General features: G+C 37.9%; 3 protein-coding genes across 4 annotated transcripts; all 3 read left to right on the plus strand.

Annotated features, from left to right (window-relative positions):
* Positions 1-7445: 7445 nt before the first annotated feature.
* Positions 7446-10501, plus strand: LOC107788425 (uncharacterized). 2 transcript variants are annotated; one of them, XM_016610105.2, is made up of 5 exons: positions 8196-8699; positions 8775-8824; positions 9149-9272; positions 9547-9654; positions 9742-10501. In XM_016610105.2, exons 1-5 carry the CDS (start codon positions 8528-8530, stop codon positions 10356-10358), a joined length of 1071 nt encoding a protein of 356 aa, XP_016465591.1. In that variant the 5' UTR covers positions 8196-8527; the 3' UTR covers positions 10359-10501. The 2 variants fall into 2 exon arrangements, with proteins under 2 accessions (XP_016465592.1, XP_016465591.1); XM_016610106.2 differs by lacking the exon at positions 9547-9654 and having other exon boundaries at positions 7446-8699.
* A 3348-nt stretch (positions 10502-13849) lies between these two features.
* LOC107788424 (uncharacterized) lies at positions 13850-16428 on the plus strand. The gene is made up of 5 exons (XM_016610104.2): positions 13850-14121; positions 14492-14541; positions 15245-15368; positions 15475-15582; positions 15696-16428. The coding sequence occupies exons 1-5, from the start codon at positions 13950-13952 to the stop codon at positions 16310-16312; spliced, it is 1071 nt and encodes a 356-aa protein (XP_016465590.1). The 5' UTR covers positions 13850-13949; the 3' UTR covers positions 16313-16428.
* A 2668-nt stretch (positions 16429-19096) lies between these two features.
* LOC107788423 (aldose 1-epimerase-like) lies at positions 19097-21189 on the plus strand. Its single transcript, NM_001325454.1, is given in 5 exon segments — positions 19097-19275; positions 19578-19627; positions 19936-20059; positions 20158-20265; positions 20463-21189. Coding segments are annotated over 5 exon segments (1074 nt in total). The 5' UTR covers positions 19097-19103; the 3' UTR covers positions 21083-21189.
* Positions 21190-21616: the final 427 nt, after the last annotated feature.

Below are 21616 nucleotides of genomic sequence, written 5' to 3' on the forward strand. Positions count from 1 at the left end.
GTTGATACTCATATTTTACCTGTTGACAATTTAAACACCGAGATACATACCCCACTATGTCCTTCTTCATCCGCCTCCACCAATAGTGCTGTCTCAAGTCTTGATACATCTTCGCAGCACCTGGATGAATGGAGTACCGTGAACTGTGAGCTTCCTGGAGAATCAACTCACGCAAGCCATCCACATTAGGCACACATAGCCTGCCCTGCATCCGTAGTACATCGTCTTCTCCAATAGTGACTTCCTTGGCATCACCGTGCTGAACTGTATCCTTAAGGACAAGCAGATGGGGGTCATCATACTGACGTTCCCTGATAAGATCATAAAGTGAAGACTGGGAAACCACGCAAGCCAAAATCCGACTCGGCTCGGAAATATCCAATCTAACAAACTGGTTGGCCAAGGCCTGAACATCCATGGCTAAAGGCCTCTTTGCTACCGGTAAATATGCTAAGCTACCCAAACTCTCCGCCTTACGACTCAAGGCATCGGCCACCACATTGGCCTTCCACGGATGATAGAGAATGGTGATATCATAATTCTTAAGCAACTCCAACCATCTCCGCTGCCGCAAATTAAGATCCTTCTGTTTAAACAGATGTTGTAGACTCCGGTGATCAGTGTAGATTTCACAATGGACACCGTATAAATAATGCCGCCAAATTTTTAAGGCATGAACAATAGCTGCTAACTCCAGGTCATGTACAGGATAATTCTTTTCATGCACCTTTAACTGTCTGGACGCGTAAGCAATCACCCTACCGTCTTGCATCAACACTGCGCCGAGACCAATACGCGACGCGTCACAATACACAGTATAAGATCCTGTACCTGTAGGTAATACCAATACTGGGGCTGTAGTCAAAGCTGTCTTGAGCTTTTGGAAGCTTTCCTCACATTCCTCGGTCCACCTGAACGGAGCACCCTTCTGGGTCAATTTGGTCATAGATGCAGCAATAGAAGAGAAACCCTGTACAAATCGGCGATAATACCCAGCCAAACCAAGGAAACTCCGTATTTCCGTAACTGAGGACGGTCTGGACCAACTCTGCACTGCTTCAATCTTCTTTGGATCTACCTTGATCCCCTCGCATGAAACTATATGACCCAAAAATCCCACTGAATCAAGCCAGAATTCACACTTTGAAAATTTTGCATATAACTTCTTTTCTCTCAAAATCTGAAGCACAGTCCTCAGGTGCTGTTCATGATCTTCCTGACTTCGGGAGTACACCAGAATGTCGTCAATAAATACAATGACGAAGGAATCAAGATAGGGTTGAAATACACTATTCATTAAGTGCATAAATGCTGCTGGGGCGTTGGTCAGCCCAAAAGACATCACAAGGAACTCGTAATGACCGTACAGAGTCCTGAAAGCAGTCTTCGGAATATCTGGCTCCCGAATCTTCAACTGATGATAGCCTGAACGCAAGTCAATTTTTGAGAATACTCTGGCACCCTGAAGCTGATCAAATAAGTCATCAATACGTGGCAATGGATACCTGTTCTTCACTGTAACCTTGTTCAACTGGCGATAATCAATACACATCCGCATAGAACTATCCTTCTTCTTTACAAATAAGACAGGAGCACCCCAAGGCGATACGCTGGGCCGAATGAAACCCTTATCAAGCAACTCCTGTAACTGTTCTTTTAATTCTTTCAACTCTGCTGGGGCCATACTATATGGTGGAATAGAAATGGGCTGAGTGCCTGGTAACAAATCAATGCCAAAGTCAACATCCTGTCGGGCGGCATACCCGGAAGATCCGCTGGAAATACATCAGGAAAATCCATTACTACAGGAACTGACTCCACATTAGGAGTATCAATACTAACATCTCTCACATAGGCCAGATACGCATCACACCCCTTCTCAACCATCCGTTGAGCTTTAAGAAATGAAACAACCCTGCTAGGAACATGATCTGAGGTACCTCTCCACTCTAGCCGCGGTAGACCTGGCATAGCCAACGTCACCGTCTTAGCGTAACAATCAAGAATAGCGTGATAGGGCGACAACCAGTCCATGCCCAAAATAATATCGAAATCCACCATACTGAGCAATAATAAATCGGCTATGGTCTCAAAACCACTGATAATAATTAAACACGACCGATACACACGATCCACAATAATAGATTCACCCACGGGTGTAGATACATAAACAGAAGAACTCAAGGAATCACGTGATACGCCCAAATACGGGGCAAAATAAGATGACACATAAGAATAAGTGGAGCCTGGATCAAATAAGACTGATGCATCTCTATGACAGACCGGAATAATACCTGTGATAACAGAATCGGATGCAACGGTATCTGTCCTAGCAGGAAGGGCATAATATCTGGCCTGGCCTCCCCCTTTAGGGTGACCTTTACCTGTCCGACCTCCACCTCTGGCTGGTTGTGCAGGTGGAGTGGCAACTGGTGCAGAAATCATGGCCTGAGAAGCCGGAGGACCTTGTGGAATAGGTGGGGCTTGAGAAATCTGTGGAGGTGCACCCCTCCTAAATCTGGGGCAATCTCTCATAATATGGCGAGTATCACCACACTCAAAACAAGCTCTCGGAGGACGTGGCTGCTGGGACTAGCTCGGGCCTGATCGACTAGACTGTCCACTGAAAGCACCCCGTACAGGAGGTACAGAAGACACTGGTGGTGCATAATATGGAACCTGAGGTCTGGGAGTAGTAGGAATACCACTGGAAGCTGGAAGTGCTGAATGAATAGGACGGCCCACATAACCTCTACCATGTCGGGCTGCAACTTGGGCACGAGAATTATTATATGTGCCAGAATCTCAGGGTCTCTTAGCTTCCCTCTCTTCCCTCTCCCGAGTCCGCATATTCTGACACGGTCATAGAACCCTGGCGCAGCTGCTCAAACTCAGCGCGCCAAGCATCCCTAAGACTCTGAGGAACATACTCCCTCAAGAACATATCTGAAAATTGAGTCCAAGTAAGTGAAGCTGCCTCAGCCGGACTATCCAACTCATATGCCCGCCACCACTGGTAGGCTGCTCCTCTAAACTGGAATGTCGTGAAAGAAACTCCACTGGAATCCACAATACCCATAGTACGAAGGATACGGTGACATTCCTCCAGGAAACCCTGAGCATCCTCTGAAGCTAGACCGCTGAAAGTGGGAGGGTGGTACTTCTTATACCTCTCGAGCCTGAGCTGCTCTCCCTCTGAAACTGCTGTCCTAATCTCAGGCCGAACTGGGACAACTGGCTGCACTGGTATAACCTCTGGGGCATGGTCAACTTGGGCACGTGGCTCTGGAGTATGGGCGGCAGGAGTCTGCACTCCTCCCCCAGCCTGAGATGTGGCAGGAGCAAGTGGAATTAATCCTGCCTGAGCTAAAGTGCCAAACATGCTCAAAAACTGGGCAAGAGTCTCCTGAAGTGCAGGAGTAGTAACAGGCGTCTCAGGTGCCTCCTCTCCAACTGGAGCTACTGGTGGCTCTGGTGCAGCAGTTCGTGCAGATGCTCTGGCTGCACCACGTGGTCTTCCTCGGCCTCTGGCTCGGCCTCTGCCCCGACCCTGGCCTCTTGCGGCTCCAACAGGGGGCGCGGGTGTCTGATCATCAGATCCAGTTATGCGTGTCCTCACCATCTGTGAGAGAATAGAAAAACAATTGTTAAGAAATTTGAAATCAACAAAGGTGCACGATAAGGAATCAAAGAAGTGAATAATTCGTAACAGTTCCATAGCCTCTCGAAGATAAGTACAGACGTCTCCGTACCGATCCGCAAGACTCTACTAAACTTGCTTGTGACTCATAACACCTATGAACCTAGTGCTCTGATACCAACTTGTCACGACCCCAAATTCCCTCCGTAGGATGTCGTGATGGCACCTAGTCTCTAAGACTAGGTAAGCCTATCAATGAGGAATAATAATAAATATCTGAAATAAATAAACTACAATTCAAACAATTTCAACTCCCAAAACCCAGTAGAAATAAGTCACAAGCTTCTAAGAATTTATTCTTAATGTCTCTATATGTCAAGGTCTAGATAAAATATAAGGAAGCAACATAAAATGATAGAAGGGGACTCCGGAGTCTGCGGACGCTGGCAGATATACCTCGAAGTCTCCGTGCGCAGGTAACTCAATGACGTCTAGGCTGGTAAAATGTACCTGGATCTGCACAAAAAGATGTGCAGAAGTGTAGTATGAGTACACCACAGCGGTACCCAGTAAGTGCCAAGCCTAACCTCGGTAGAGTAGTGACGAGGTCAGGTGAGGCCCTACTGGAATATAATAATGTCATGGTAAAATATTTATCAATGTAGTAAAATAAAATGACATCGAAAATGAATCAAATAGTATGTCACATTTAATGACACCAAATAATTGCAAATAATATCTCGTGGAAATCAAAACAGAATTTCCTTCAACTTTATGAAAACCACAATAATAATCAAAGGCAACTACGGCCATAAATCAATATCAACAAGGGCACTCCCGAGGTACCGCCTCGTAGACCCAAATCATAAATAAATTCACAATATCTCATTTTCTTATATCACCGCGGGAGCCTTCACAATTTATTTAAAGAAAATATTTTTTCCCGAAATAGCATCCCGCGTTTTAGCCACCCTTATCACACCGCATGACTTCTAGTAGTTCCCCTACTAGCCACGCGTATCAAGCCACCCTTATCTCACCGCATGCGTTTCAACACCCAGACCTTATACCACCGCATGCGTATCAATATCACAATATATCACAATTTGCACCTCAAGTGCTCAAATAATTTAACTTGCCAAAATAATTCAACAACAATATTTTTCCACAATAAAGAGCTCACGGCTCATGCCAAAATAAATCATCAATAATAGTTTGCCACAATAAAGAGCTCACGGCTCATGCCAAAATAAATCATCAATAATATTCTTCCACAATAAAGAGCTCACGGCTCCCTCACAATGAGTATAAAAATATTCAGGAGTAAATAATTTAGGAAAATAATATTTCAAAATCTTTACTACGTTGCTTCAATATCAAGTTTAAAAATGTCAAATACTTCATATTAATAATATTTAATTTAAAGAAAATCAGCCTTCAAATAATGCACAGAATAAAAGAAACCAAGTTTCAACTAAACAGGTAAAACAATTAGTAAGAAAAGATCAAACAAATTTGAAGTATATATCTCACATCAATGATGAAGAATATAACAAGATAAAATAATTTAATAAATGCGTAATAGTGATCTACACAATTTAAAAATATAATCTTTCGCAAATTAACCCGTGTACACACTCGTCACATCGTGCACACGACTTTCAACACATTTCAATAATCACATCAATACCAATCCTAGGAAAAATTTCCCCCACACAAGGTTAGACAAGTCACTTACCTCGACTTGCTCCAATTTAACCAAGTATTATGCTTTTTCCTCGAATTTCCGACTCCGATCGACTCGTATCTAGTCATAATTAATTCGATACAGTCAACAAAAATTATAGTAATCAATTTCATAAGAAAATATTACATTTTCATTAAAATCCGAAATTAGCTCAAAATTTGCTCCGTGGGGCCCACATCTCGGAATCCGGCGAAACTTATAAAATCCGACAACCCATTCAATTACGAGTCCACCCATACCAATTTTACCAAAATCCGATAACAACTCGACCTCCAAATCTTAAATTTTCGTTTTTGGAAGATTTTGCAAAAATCTTGATTTTTCTTCCATAAATTCACGGATTCATGATGTAAATGAGTATGGAATCATGAAATATAATCAATATAGGATAATGAACACTTACCCCAATGTTTTTCCGGGAAAATCGCCCAAAAATTGCCCAAAACCGTGCTCCAAAAATCCAAAACGAAATGAATGAAATGAGCATTTTTGATCCTTAAGTTTCTGTCAATCCGTCACTAAAAGTCCATTTTTCGTCACTAAAAGTCTACCAGAAACAGCTCTATCAGTCTTACTTCAATTGATCATAACTTTATGTACAAATATCCAAATGATAAATGGTTTAACTTTCTGGAAACTAGAATCTACCGACTACAACTTTCATGTTTTGTAATTATTCCGATTCCTTATGCATTGCGAGATATAAGCTCCCAAAGTTGGCTGCATGCATCAGAATTTCTGGCGAAATTTCTGGCGAAATTTCTGGCGAAACTGCTCTACCAGCCTTTTTTCAATCCATCATAACTTTCTGTACAAATGTCCAAATAATGCATAGTTTAACTTTCTGGAACCTATAATCCAACGACTACAACTTTCATGTTTTGTATATTTTCTGATTCCTTATGCATTGCGAGATATAAGCTTCCAAACTTGGCTCCACGCACGGAATTTCTGCAACAGTAATTTCGGCAAACAGAAATTTCCAGCACTTTGTCCGAAATCCATTCCGTTTACCTTCCGAAATCCACCCGAGACCCTCGGGACCTTAACCAATTATTCCAACATGTCCCAAAACACCATACGAACTTAGTCGAGGCTTCAAACTACATCAAACAACATCAAAACGACGAATCGCACCTCAAATCAAAATCAATGAACTTTGAACTTTCAAATTCTATATCTTGTGTCGAAGCACATCAAATCAATTCGGAATGACTTTAAATTTTGCACACAAGTCATAAATGACATAACTGAGCTATAAAAATTTTCAGAATCGGATTTCGACCCTGATATCAAAAAGTCAACCTCTCGGTCAAACTTCCCAAAAATTCAACTTTCGGCATTTCAAGCCTAATTCTACTACGGACTTCCAAATAAAATTCTGATCACGCTCCTAAGTCCAAAATCACCATACGGAGCTGTTGGAATCATAAAAATTCTATTCCGGGGTCGTTTGCACATAATTTGACATCCGGTCACTATTTGAACTTAAACTTTTAATCTTTTCATTAAAATTCCATATCTCGGGCTAGGGACCTCGGAATTTGATTCCGGGCATACGCCTAAGTCCCAAATCACGATACAGACCTACCAAAATTGTCAAAACACTGATCCGGGTCTGTTTGCTAAAAATGTTGACCAAAGTCAACTCAATTGAGTTTTAAAGCTCTAATTCACATTTTAATTCATTTTTCACCTGAAAACTTTCCGAAAAATTTTTACGGACTGCACACTCAAGTCGAGTAATGGTAAATAGTGCTTAGATCACATAATTAATCATTAAATTTAAAGATGATATTTTGGGTCATCACAAAAACATCCCTCAGAACTTTATCGTACGCCTTTTCTAAGTCGATGAACACCATATGCAAGTCCTTCTTTCTCTCCCTATACTGCTCCATCAATCTCCTAACAATGTGGATGGCTTCTGTAGTCGAATGCCCCGGCATAAACCCAAACTGGTTCTCAAAAATAGACACACTCCTCCTCACCCTTAGCTCTACCAATCTCTCCCAGACTTTCATAGTATGGCTAAGCAGCTTGATACCCCGATAGTTATTGCAATTTTGGGTATCACCCTTGTTCTTGTATGCAGGAACCATCGTGCTCCACTTTCACTCTTCGGACATCTTCTTCGTTCTAAAAATGACATTAAATAACCTAGTGAGCCACTCCAAGCCTGCCTTGCCCGCACTCTTCCAATACTCCATTAGGATTTCATCCGGCCCGGTCGCTTTGCCCCTGCTTATTTTACGCATAGCAGTGTCAACTTCATCAACTATAATCTGCCTACAATACCCAAAGTCACAACGACTCCCGGAGAGTTCCAAATCACCCAGGACAATGCTCCTGTCCCCCTCCCCATTCAAGAGACTATGGAAGTAGGTCTGCCATCTCCACTCATCCAACAAAACTCTACCTTCTTCGTCCTTGATATACTTCACTTGGTCCAAGTCCCGCGCCTTCCTTTTTCGCGTCTTGGCTAACTTGAACAACCTCTTATCCCCACCTCGCCCCTCGAGTTCCTCGTACAAATGACTAAAACCTGAACAATTGATGAATGTAGTCACCAAAATAAATCCAAAACATATCAAAGAAAGAAGGATAGTAGCACAATTAGAAACAAAAAACTATTTAGTACTACATCCCGAAACGAATTAGGTTCTTAAAGGTACATCGTCTGATCATGTGATTGAAGGGTCAAAACTGGAAGCTAAATTTTGGGGCATTTAAAAAGTTGAATTCAGGAAATGGCTAATCATGTGATTGACCAGTTTAATAATATATCTTTTAAGCCAAAAAAATCTCAAGTTGTTATTATTTCCAGAATATGAATCATGTAAATGTGGGTTCCATTTTTCTATTTACAGTTCAACGTAACACATAAAATAATTGGAAGGGGTAACCTGACTCTTTCAATTTCAATACTACACACTCACCATTGTCGATTTTTTTAATGAGGTTATCCCATTTCCATTCCAAGCAGATTATTTGGGAGACAAGTCCTCTTTTTTTCACATGCAGATAATAATCTAATCCCACAATAGTGCCAGATGAGTTGGAAGAGTACATAAATTCAAAGCTGAAGAATCTGTCATTAAGAAACACTCTCTGAAGGCTCAAAAACAAAGGAGTTGACTATGTCTTCCAAGGTTAGTGTGTTAATCTGTTTGTTCATTCTTCATCTGTGGGCTGCCACAAGTGTTACAGGGCGAAAGATAGGAATCTATGAGATTAAGAAAGGAGATTTGTCTGTTAAGATCACTAATTATGGTGCCAGAATAATCTCTGTTCTTCTTCCTGATAAGCATGGTATGTGTATAAAGTGTACTGTTTTCTGCTGCTACTCGAAGACATCAGTCTTATTTTGTCTTTGCTCCTTTCCAGGAAAAATAGGTGATGTTGTTAGTGGATATGACACCATCGAGGAATACAAGGTTAGTTTACTTTCTTTATTGTGCTTAGATGCATCTATTCGACTTTGTTAGTAATAGCTTTTAGTTCATTTTCTCATTAAGAAAAAGATGATAGTTCAATTATTTCAGATGATACCAAAACCAGCTTTTGACAACTCACCTTAACAAGTTTTCACGCTTTGAACTTAGTAAGTTTATAAGGGCATTAAAAATGGTTTATAAAGGTCTTATGCTACTCCAAACTATCCTTTTAGAGTTTCTGCGTTAGATGCTCAAGATTTTCCCATAATTTCAATTCGTTAGAATAATATGTCAAGTTTCGAAATTCTTTGTGATCTTGTGCAGAATGATACACGTTATTTTGGAGCCCTACTTGGAAGGGTTGTTAACCGGATTGGTGGTGCTCAATTTACTTTGAATGGAACCCTTTATAAGCTTGTTCCCAATGAAGGCAATAACACCATTCATGGTATACTCTCATTACATTTCCTTTTACCCTTTTTCTCTTCCACTTTCACCTTCATTTACTCAAATTTCCTTTCCCTGTGTTTGCTACTGTCTGTTTATTGCTTCATTTTCACTTCTTTTGAGCCGAGTGTCTTTCGGAAACAGCCTCTCTACCTTCGTTAGGTAGGGTAAAGTCTGCGTATATCTCACCTTCCCCAGACCCCACTTGTGGGATTTCACTGGGCTTGTTGTTATTCCTTTCTCCCTCACTGACATAATTAAACCTCAAATAAAAGGTGGCCCTAAAGGATTTAGCTATGTTGTCTGGAAGGTGAGCAAATACGTGCAAGATGGTCTGTGCCCTTGCATAACTCTAACATACCATAGTGCTGATGGTGAAGAAGGTAAAATCTTGGTATTCCATACAAGATAATTAATTTCTTTGTGAAGGACACTATGAATTGAATAAACATTATTGACATCTTACGTAGGATTTCCTGGTGATGTTCTTGCCTCTGTTACCTATGCATTAAAAGATCCTTACAAACTTAGTGTGGTATTTAAGGCAAAAGCACTGAACAAGGCCACTCCAATTAACCTGTCTCACCACCCTTACTGGAACATTGGTGGTCACAACAGTGGCGACGTCTTGTCCCAGGTTGTTCAAATCTTTTCATCACACATCACCCCAGTTGACGAACAGCTCATTCCCACAGGCGAGATCGCCCGTGTCAAGAACACGCCCTATGACTTTCTAAAACCCCGTAAGGTGGGGAGCAGGATCGACAAAATCGATAGAGGATATGACAGAAACTACGTACTTGACAGCAATGAAAAAATGAAACCAGTGGCAATAGTTTATGATAAGAAATCAGGAAGAGTGATGGATATACAAGCAACTGCGCCTTGTGTGCATTTCTACACTGCAAATTGGGTCATTGACGTAAAAGGGAAAGGTGGATATGTGTATCAGCCTCATTCATCATTGTCTTTGGAGACTCAAGGATATCCGGACGCTGTGAACCACCCAAATTTCCCGTCGACAATTGTAAATTCGGGAAAGACCTACGCCCACTCTGTGCTGTATACATTCTCCATCAAGAAATAGTACTACCTAGAATGTTTGGCTTCTGTCTCTTGTATCCCTCTTAAAATATTCTACTTACATTGATTTTTGTATCATGGTTATATGTTCTCTGTGACAAATAAAAATCCGACATTCATGATATAATATAATTTTATTTTGTTGAAGTGTTTGGATAGAGTTTTCATAAAACTTTTTTCAAATATGTTTGAGCATTTGGACGTGGACTCACTGTTCAGGGATAGGATAAGTTTGTTTTTTTCTTCTCTAGAACAGATCGAAATTTGTATCTATATTGTTTCAAGTGAACAGTCTCCGTTGAGTTTGTTAATCACGTTTCTTAAGTGCTTTACCTAAGATATGATGTTGGCATTAATCCTGTCCTACCCTTCAAAACGTTAAATAATGAATATAGTTATTAAAATTATTCCAGATCATATCAAAGAAGAATGAAATCAGAGAGAAAAAGCTGTTATTTACTACATTCAAAATGAATTAGATTCGTAAAGGTACAACTGACAAATCTTCAAGTTTATTCTAGACACTAGACACAAATGCATTTACTATTTTAGAATCAAAATTTTACCTTTTAAAGCTATGAAACTCTAAAACAAACACGTGCGAACCTAATTCAGCTTGGGAGAGGCTTGGACAATATCCCTCTTTTGGGAACCACTTCTAATGGATGATGATGGTAGGCTAGGAGCTCGTGTTTTAACTACATTTTGAAATCTAATTACTATACTTTGATTGTATTTGAGTCTAACTGTTAGTACTTTGTACTTAATACTGTGTGTTATGTTGTGTAGGATGTGATTTCGAGTAAAGAAGCAAGTTTGAAGCTAAAATGGATGATTTGGAGCTTTGTAGTCTTAGTAGAAGCCCAATAAATTAAGTCAGAATCACGTTAGGGGGTCGAGGACCAAGTCTGGATGTCAAAAAGTGAGGAAAAAATAATACTCTAAGAAAAATGCACTACCGCGCCATGCGCCGCGGGGCGGGGGGCGCTAATGCAAATTTCCTGCCGAGTGAAAAAAATAGGCCTCTGAACTTTCCCACTAATTCGGCGCACCGCGGTAGTGTATTTTCTCGCCCAACTTTTTTCACTCCGGCTTGGAAAGGATAGTTTTGTCCGGGCATGTTCCTACATGGTATAAATATATCAAAAATACTTTTTAGAGGACTTTTGACCTTGGAAGCTTTTGGAGAACATTGAAGGCGATAAGACACAAGATTTCATTATCTTTCCATCAATTCAATACGGGAGTTTGGATTGTAACGTTAGATTGATGTTTTCTTACTCTTTAATTATATTTGTGATGACTTCCATGATTATGGAGTAGTTTCCCTTGGGGTTTGACGGATATGGTATTTTGATTGCTATTTGTGGATTTTAACTCTAGTTCTTTGCTTGAATTTGTTATGGAGTTTTGAATTGTTGTAACTTTATTCACCGGTTTATTTAATCGAAAGAGGAATATTTTGGTGATTATCTTTGTATTATTTGGTTTGGCTTTATTCAGTGATTCTTTTAAGTAATCGAAGTAGCTTGTTGAATTGTTGATTAGATCAAGTTAGGAGAATATTCGAGAGACGTTTTTCTGAACACTAATCCATTAACGCATGCTTGCATATTTTCACGGTGCTTATATTAGTTCACCTCGTAGAGTTAAGATTTAATCGAGAGAGGAGTCTTGGCTACACGTTTGAACTAATCATCGAGGCTTTGAACTAATCATCGAGTGAATTCGTGAGAATCATTAGAACAATAGTATGAATTGAACTAGAGTTGGATCCCAAATTGCTATCTTGCACCTATCCTGTCACAACCCTTATTTCTCCCATTGATTATTTCGGTGTTGCTCAACTTTTGTCTTTCAGTGATCAATTGTCGCTTGTTTAGTTTTTATAATTAATTTTAGTTATTAATCATGCCAACCAAAGTGTTAATCTTCCTGGATAGCGTTAAATTAGAAATTACTTGAACATTGTTTAAATCCAATTCTTGTGGAGACAATAATTAAACAATACTATATTTGACTAGCGAGCATCAATTTCGTGTTGTGTTTTATGCTCGTCAAAATTTGGCGCCGTTATCGAAGATTGACAATCAATTCTTTGCTTGAATTTGTTATGGAGTTTTGAATTGTTGTAACTTTATTCACCGGTTTATTTAATCGAAAGAGGAATATTTTGGTGATTATCTTTGTATTATTTGGTTTGGCTTTATTGAGTGATTCTTTTAAGTAATCGAACGAGCTTGTTGAATTATTGATTAGATCAAGTTAGGAGAATATTCGAGAGACGTTTTTCTGAACACTAATCCATTAACGCATGCTTGCATATTTTCACGGTGCTTATATTAGTTCACCTCGTAGAGTTAAGATTTAATCGAGAGAGGAGTCTTGGCTACACGTTTGAACTAATCATCGAGGCTTTGAACTAATCATCGAGTGAATTCGTGAGAATCATTAGAACAATAGTATGAATTGAACTAGAGTTGGATCCCAAATTGCTATCTTGCACCTATCCTGTCACAACCCTTATTTCTCCCATTGATTATTTCGGTGTTGCTCAACTTTTGTCTTTCAGTGATCAATTGTCGCTTGTTTAGTTTTTATAATTAATTTTAGTTATTAATCATGCCAACCAAAGTGTTAATCTTCCTGGATAGCGTTAAATTAGAAATTACTTGAACATTGTTTAAATCCAATTCTTGTGGAGACAATAATTAAACAATACTATATTTGACTAGCGAGCATCAATTTCGTGTTGTGCTTTATGCTCGTCAAAATTTGGCGCCGTTATCGAAGATTGACAATCAATAGTGTTCAAAATAGTTTTTGGTAAAATTGTTGACCCAAAACCGCAGAAGAAACATGATAACAAGAGTGTTAAAGGTAAAAACTTACATACACCCATTGTTGATAAGTGATAACAAACCAAATGCAGAAATTGTATTTTTTATACACATATTTATCACTTTAATATGATTGAGTAATATGCATTCTTATTTTAATTTTTAACGGCTAAGGTTAAATTCCTTAGTTTGGTGTAAATACAAGACGTGACAAACATAGATGCTTATGCTGTAAGACCCTATGAACCGGAAAAATGGAACACACACATAATTCATTGTAATGCGGTTGAAGGGCCAACATTGAAAGCTAAATTTAAGATATTTAAAAAGCAGAAGAATCCAAGAAATGGCGAAACATGTGATTGAGATTATTATGCTTCTCCATCTTTTAAGCCAAATAGTGGGCCAAGTTTTGATTATTTCCAGAATACGAATCACGCCAACGTGGGTGCCATTTTGTTTGGATTTACATGTCAACACAAACTACTTCTGCAATTAGTTACATAAAATAATGGGAGACGGCTAACTTGACTGTCAATTTTAAGACTTCACACTCATCATTATCCATTTTCTACGGAGCTAACCAATTTCCACGCAGATTATTTGGGAGACAAGTTTTCTTTTGTTCACATGCAGGTAATAATCTAATCCCACAAATAATACCAGATGACTGGTAGTGGAGAAGTATATAAATTCAAAGGCTGAAGAGTTGTCATTAAGACGCCCCAAAGTCTAAAAAACGACTAGAGTTGACTATGTCTTTAAAGATTAATTTGTTGGTCTGTTTGTTCATTTTTCATCTGTTGGCTGCCGCTAGTGTTAGAGGGCACAAGATAGGGATCTATGAGATCAAGAAAGGAGATTTCTCTGTTAAGATCACCAATTATGGTGCCACAATCATATCTGTTCTTCTTCCTGATAAGCATGGTATGCCTGTCTTTTACCTAATCAAATCCCAATTTTTCCGAAAATGTATTCCTATTTTAACATCCATTTTGGAGTGGGTTGATCTAGTGGTAAGCAAACTCCACTTGAGTTCGAATCACCCAAGAGCAAGGTGGGGAGTTCTTGGAGGGAGGGAGCGAGGGTGTATCGGAAACAGCCTCTCTACCCCAGGGTAGGGGTAAGTTCTGTGTACACACTACCCTCCTCAGACCCCACTAGTGGGATTATACTGGGTTGTTATTTTTTTTGTTGTATTTTAGTTTCAACCTTCTTGATGTGAATATGTGTACTGTTTTCTGCTATTCCTTGAAGACTATAGTCTTATCTTGTGTTGCTATTTGCTAATTTCCAGGAAAAATAGGTGATGTTGTTCTTGGATATGACACTATCCAGGAATACAAGGTTAGTTCACTTTAATTTGTTCATCGTATTTGAATGCGTTTATTCCAATTTGCTCTTTTCTGAAAAAAATTTACTTCATATTCTCATTAAGAAAAAAGAGAAACAGAGAAAGGGAAGGATATATTCTTCTTGCCTTCCCTTTCTTTGATTGCCTTCTATTTTATTACTACAGTGTTGTTCTGGTTATGAGTCAATGGCACCGGTTCTTTGAATTGTACCATGTCAAAATCCATAGTCATTTGATACAGTCTAATTATAGTTCTTTCCTAAACCTCCCATCTTTTGGGTTGATGTGAAGTACATAGAAAGAAATTTAGTCGGTTTACTTTCAATTAATGGAAATCTGAACTTGAATCATTTAAATTTGAATTCATTAATGCATTTATTTTCTTCTCTTTTACAATCACTTATTTGTTTTGAATATATCTGATTTATTCAAAACTTGTACATAATCTTAAAATCACTAAGATGATGTTGCATTTGAAAATTTATGTGAATGAAACCTCTTACGAATACTCTATCTACTATCACCACACAACACCACCACCAGCAGCCTCTAATTATGTACAACTACTTTATAAGTATCTTTTAAGACTGCTTCCCTAGCCTATAATATCTCCGCTAAACCTCCCATCTACTGGATTGATGTGAAGGAAATTCAAAAGCCCCGTTTATTTTCACTTACGAAACTAATTTGGTGCAGAATGATACAAGTTATTTTGGAGCCACACTTGGAAGGGTTGCTAACCGGATCGGTGGTGCTCAATTTACTTTGAATGGAATCCATTATAAGCTTGTCCCCAATGAAGGCAAAAACATGTTGCATGGTACTCTCAATACATTTCCTTTTGCCTTTGCTTTCTCATCCACTTTTACCTCCATTACCCAAACTTCCTTTCTGTTTCTGATGCAATTGAAACTTTAAAAATATAGGTGGCCCTAAAGGATTTAGCAAAGTTGTATGGAAAGTTAGCAAGTACGTGAAAGATAGTCCAAGTCCTTACATAACTCTAACCTACTACAGTGCTGATGGTGAAGAAGGTAAATCTTGGTATTCCATACAAGACAATTACACATTCAGTTTCAATTGATGGAGTAACTTCTTTTTGAAGAACACTAATGAATTGAATAAACTCCATTGTTTTCTTATGTAGGATTTCCTGGTGCTGTTCTTGCCTCTGTTACCTATGCATTGAAAGATCCCTACAAACTTAGCGTGGTATTTAGGGCAAAAGCACTGAACAAGGCCACTCCAATTAACCTGTCTCACCACCCTTACTGGAACATTGGTGGACACAACAGTGGCGACGTCTTGTCCCAAGTTCTTCAAATTTTTGGATCACACATCACCCTAGTAGATAAACAGTTCATTCCCACAGGCGAAATTGCCCCCGTCAAGAACACGCCGTATGATTTCTTGAAACCCCGTAAAGTGGGGAGCAGGATCAATAAACTCAAAAATGGATATGACATCAACTATGTACTTGACAGCAATGAAAAAATGAAACCCGTGGGAATAGTTTATGATAAGAAATCAGGAAGAGTGATGGATGTACAAGCATCTGCACCTGGTGTCCAATTCTACACTGCAAATGGGGTTAATAATATAAAAGGGAAAGGTGGTTTTGTTTATCAACCTCATTCAGCATTGTCTTTGGAGACTCTAGTGTTCCCTGACGCTGTGAATCACCCTAATTTCCCGTCGACAATTGTAAATCCGGGAGAGAAATACGTCCACTCTGTTTTGTATACGTTCTCCATAAAAAAGTAGGAGTACTACAATGCTTATATTTTTTTTTTAAAATTTCCATTATGCTTCTGGCATTTGTATCTTCTGCATAAATTGATGTTTCTGTCAAGGTTATATGTTAGAGTTAATTTTATCCATGGTGATTGAACTTTTGTGTTTGTTACCCAAAAGTCACTTTTTTTTTTTTTTTTTACGTAAAAATCATTTAACTTTGTGATCATTACTCAAAAGTCATTTTTCTTTCTTTTGTTATACAAAAATCATTTTACTTTGCTCTAGTTATCACAAAAGTCACATTTGCCAGATTTTATAATATTTTTACTTAAAAAGTCTATTATGCCCTTGATATTATATAAATCTTCATATTTATATAATACCTTCTATATTATATACTATATAATATATTTTTACCTAGGTATTTTATTTATAACTAAAATAACTTAATATTATTTTATTTATTATTTTTATAATATATTTGTATATTTAATTTTTTCTTAACGTTAATTTTTAAGATATATTGGTAGCGTTATTAAATTTGTAAGTAACTTTACTATGAACAAATCTCACGTCAACGTTCTTAACCACTTGTAACGACTCAATCGGTCATTTTACCTTCTAGAACCCCATTCCCCTAAATAAGACTCCCCATATGTGCTTTTATTGTTTTATGACTTGCGAGGATGGTTAGTTCGGGATTTAGAAGGGTTTTGGTTGAAATCGGAACACTTGGTTCCTTAGTTTGGCTTTAAAAGATCAAGTTTGACTTCGGTCAACATTTTTAGGAAACAACACCGGAATCGAGATTTGACGGTTTCAATAGGTTCGTATGATGATTTTTGACTTGGGAGTACGTTCGGGTCGGGTTTTGGACAACCCGGGGCGTTTCGGCGCTTAACAGTGAAAGTTGACTAATTGAAGGTTTTAAAGTTATTTAAATTTTGGTTTTGAGTATGTTTTGGAGTAATCGAGGTCCGTTTGGAATTTCGAGCCTGGAAATAGTTCCGTATGGTGATTTAAGAGTTGCACGCAAAATTTGTTGTTAATCTGAGTAGTTTAAGTATGTTTCGGCGTGTTCGAAGTGAGTTTGAAGAATTTCAAAATTCTAAGTTGAATCCATTTGGTTTGGGGTATCATTCTTAGTTTTGATGTTGTTTTACGCATTCCGAGGGTTCGAGCAAGTCCATTTTATGATTTCAAACTTGTTGGTACGTTCGGGCGGGTAAAACACAGGTAAAAAGTAAAAATAAATTAGTTAAGGAAAAATTAAATGTACGTATATATTATAAAAAAAATAAATAAAATAATATTAAAATATTTTAGTTATAAATAAAATACCTAGGTTAAAAATATATTATATAGTATATAATATAGAAGGTATTACATAAATATGAAGATTTATATAATATCAAGGGTATAATAGACTTTTCAAGTAAAAATATTATAAAATCTGGCAAATGTGACTTTTATGATAACTAGAGCAAAGTAAAATGATTTTTGTGTAACAAAAAAAAGAATAGAGACTTTTGAGTAATGAACACAAAGTTAAATGATTTTTACGTAACAAAAAAAGTGACTTTTGGGTAACAAACACAAAAGTTCAATGACCATGGATGAAATTGACTATTATATGTTCTTTGTGACAAATAAAACACCTACATTTAGAATAATTGATACTTCCTCCGTTTCAAAGAGATTGTTTTAGTTTGATTTGACACAAATATTAATAACAAAAGAAGATTTTTGAGATATGTGGTCTTAAATAAGCCATAGCATTTGTGTGGCTGTAATACTTTTGAAACTTGTGGTCTGAAACCTGTCATATCACTTGTATGACAATAACTGCTTCTTATTAAGGAAATATTGAAAGGTGTTAGTCTTTTTGAAAAACAGACTAATAAGGAAATACTGTCAATCTTTTTTAAACAGATGGAGTAGTTTTTTTCTAGACCCAGTTAAAATTCGTAAGTTTGTGTCCTGTTAATAGTCTCAGTTGAGATTTCTTTAAATAGTTTTTACCAAATATCAGGGGCGAAGCTACGTTCAATCAAGACCACCCTTCGCCGAAAAATTATACTCCGTATAAGGTAAAATATTACTTGTTATTGATTAAAAATAGACTTTGAACACCCTTACATAGCCCACTGGCAAAGGTTTGAACACCCTTGTTGAATTTCCTGGCTTCGCCACTGCCAAAGATATGCTTTTGACATTGATCCTGTCCTACCAAATTGTTGATGCAATCATGCAAAGTTGCAAAAGAAACAGGGTAACAAGCAGAGTATTAAAACAAAATCTAAACACAACCCGAAGGACTACAATATGAATAACACTATGATCTGTTTTAATTTTGGTGAAGGGCAATTAAAATCTAAATTTACGACCTCCGAGGTATTTACAGAGTAGATCTAGTTCAAGAAATGGAGGAACAAGTGGTTGAGTTTAATATATATTTTATGCCAAATTATGGGAAAAGTTTTGATTATTTCCAGAATAAGAATCACGCCAACGTGGGTACCATTTTTTGTATTCACAAGTCAATGCAAACAGCTACTTCAGAAGTTAACTATACATAAATAATAGAGACGGCTAACTTGACTGTGTCAATTCTTAGACTGGACTCATCATTGTCCATTTTATACGGGGTTATCCCGGTTACACGCAGATTATTTAGGCAGACAAGTTCTTTTTTGTTCACATGCAGGTAATAATCTAATTCCAGAATAATGCCAGATGAATCCGAGGAGTGCATAAATTCAAGGCTGGAGAAGCTGCACTAAGACACTCTAAAGTCTCAAAAATACAGGAGCTGACTATGTCTTCAAAGATTAATTTGTTGATCTGTTTGTTCATTCTTCATCTGTGTGCTGCTGCTAGTGTTAGAGGGCGCAAGATAGGGATATATGAGATCAAGAAAGGAGATTTCTCTGTTAAGATCACCAATTATGGTGCCTCAATCATCTCCGTTTTTCTTCCTGATAAGCATGGTATGTCTGTCTGTCTTCTATCTTCATCAATCCCATCTTTCATCACCCTTCTTAACCATAAGTCTCGGGTTCGAGCCGTATGAATGAAGAAAGCCATTGTAGTAGCATTCACCTTCAATAGGTCGCGAATCTGTATTAGTCAGTAGGGTATATCAAATGGTTAATTAAAAAAATTCCATCTTCCAGAAAACGTAGTCCTGTTTTAAATCTGCTTTTGTTTGAACCTTCTTGATGTGTTTATCAGTACTGTTTTCTGCTATTCCTTGAAGAAATCAGTTTTACCTTGTGTTGATCCTTTCCAGGAAAAATAGGCGATGTTGTTCTGGGATATGACACCATCAAGGAATACAAGGTTAGTTCACGTTTGTTTGTCCATTGTACTCTATGCGTCTATCCCAACCTTGCTCTTTTCTAAAAACTTCTTCACATAATGTTCGACTTTAAGTCACTAAATTTGTTGAGCCGCTCCTGCCTTGAATTGTGCCAATGTCTCCATAGTCATTTGACATTGTCTAATTGTAGTTCCTTCAACAAAGACCGGGTCCCAAGCCTATAATATCTCCCCTAGGCCCTAAACCTCCCATCTTTTGGATTGATGTGAAGTATACTGAAGGATATTTAGCTCCGTCTGTTTTCACTTAAGAACAAAATTTGGTGCAGAATGATACGAGTTACTTTGGAGCCGCACTTGGAAGGGTTGCTAACCGGATTGGTGGTGCTCAATTTACTTTGAATGGCACCCATTATAAGCTTGTTGCCAATGAAGGCGTAAACATGTTACATGGTACTCTCGCTATATTTTTAATTACAATTTCTTTCTCTTTCACTTTAGCCAAATTTCCTTTCTCTGTCTCTGATGTAAATAAAACTTCAAAAATATAGGTGGTCTTAAAGGATTTAGCAAAGTTGTCTGGAAGGTGAGCAAGTACGTGCGACATGGTCCAAGTCCTTACATAACTCTAACCTACTACAGTGCTGATGGTGAAGAAGGTAAATCTTCGTATCCATTCAAGACAATTACATCCTTTATTTCAGTTCATGTGGCGTAGTTGACTGGATATGGATACGAAATTTAAGAACTAAGGCTTTTATAACTTGTGATTTAAAACATGTCATGATATTTTTGTAGATATTTTTGTTGATAAAAGCATGACATTACGGGTAAACTCCATTGCTTTCTTATGTAGGATTTCCTGGTGATGTTCTTGTCTCTGTTACCTATGCATTGAAAGATCCTTACAAACTTAGCGTGGTATTTAAGGCAAGAGCTCTAAACAAGGCCACTCCAATTAACCTGTCTCACCACCCTTACTGGAACATTGGTGGTCACAACACTGGCGATGTTTTGTCCCAAGTTCTTCAAATCTATGCATCACACATCACTCCATTAGATAAACAACACATTCCTACAGGCGAAATATCCCCTGTCAAGAACACGCCCTACGACTTCCTGAAACCCCATAAGGTGGGGAGCAGGATCAACAAAATCCAAAATGGATATGACATCAACTATGCACTTGACAGCAGTAAAAAGATGAAGCCCGTGGCGATTGTTTATGATAAGAAGTCAGGAAGAGTGATGGATATAAAAGCGACTGCACCTGGTGTGCAATTTTACACTGCAAACTTCGTCATTAACACAAAGGGAAAAGGTGGATATGTATATCAACCTCATTCAGCCTTGTGTTTGGAGACTCAAGGGTTCCCGGATGCTGTCAATCATCCAAATTTCCCTTCGACTATTGTGACTCCCGGAAAGACCAACGTCCACTCCGTCTTGTACACATTCTCCATCAAGAAATACTAGAATGCTTATATTAATTTTGTGTCTTTTGTATCTTCTGCATAAATTGATATTTGTGTTAAGGTTAAATGTTCTTCCTAACGAATAATATACCTGACATTTGGACTCAATACAGTTGTGTTTTAATGGAGTTTTCAGACAACTGCTTTCAGATATATCAGAACTTGTTTTTAGTTAATAGTCTCCATTGAGTGTTCTGATCACATTGCTTCATAAAAATAGTCGGCATTTTCATAGGTGGCATGTTTTGCATAAGATATGTTGTTGGCATAATTCTGTTCCTACCCTTCTAAACATTATACATTGCATAATAACAACTAATGAATCTAGTTAGTAGAAGTAAAATCTAAATCATGGAGTATTAAAGAAGGTGAAATAGCACAATTAGAAACAAAATGCTATTGCTACATTCCAAAATGAGATTGGTAAAGGTACAACTCACTAATCTTCGAGTTTATTCTGGACACAAATGCATTGATTATTTTTAGAAACAAAATCTTACCTTTTTGAACTCTGTTATGCGAACTAATCAGTTTA

The sequence above is a fragment of the Nicotiana tabacum genome, chromosome 17 (assembly GCF_000715075.1).
Source record: "Nicotiana tabacum cultivar K326 chromosome 17, ASM71507v2, whole genome shotgun sequence".
NCBI classification, from domain to species: Eukaryota; Viridiplantae; Streptophyta; class Magnoliopsida; order Solanales; family Solanaceae; genus Nicotiana; species Nicotiana tabacum.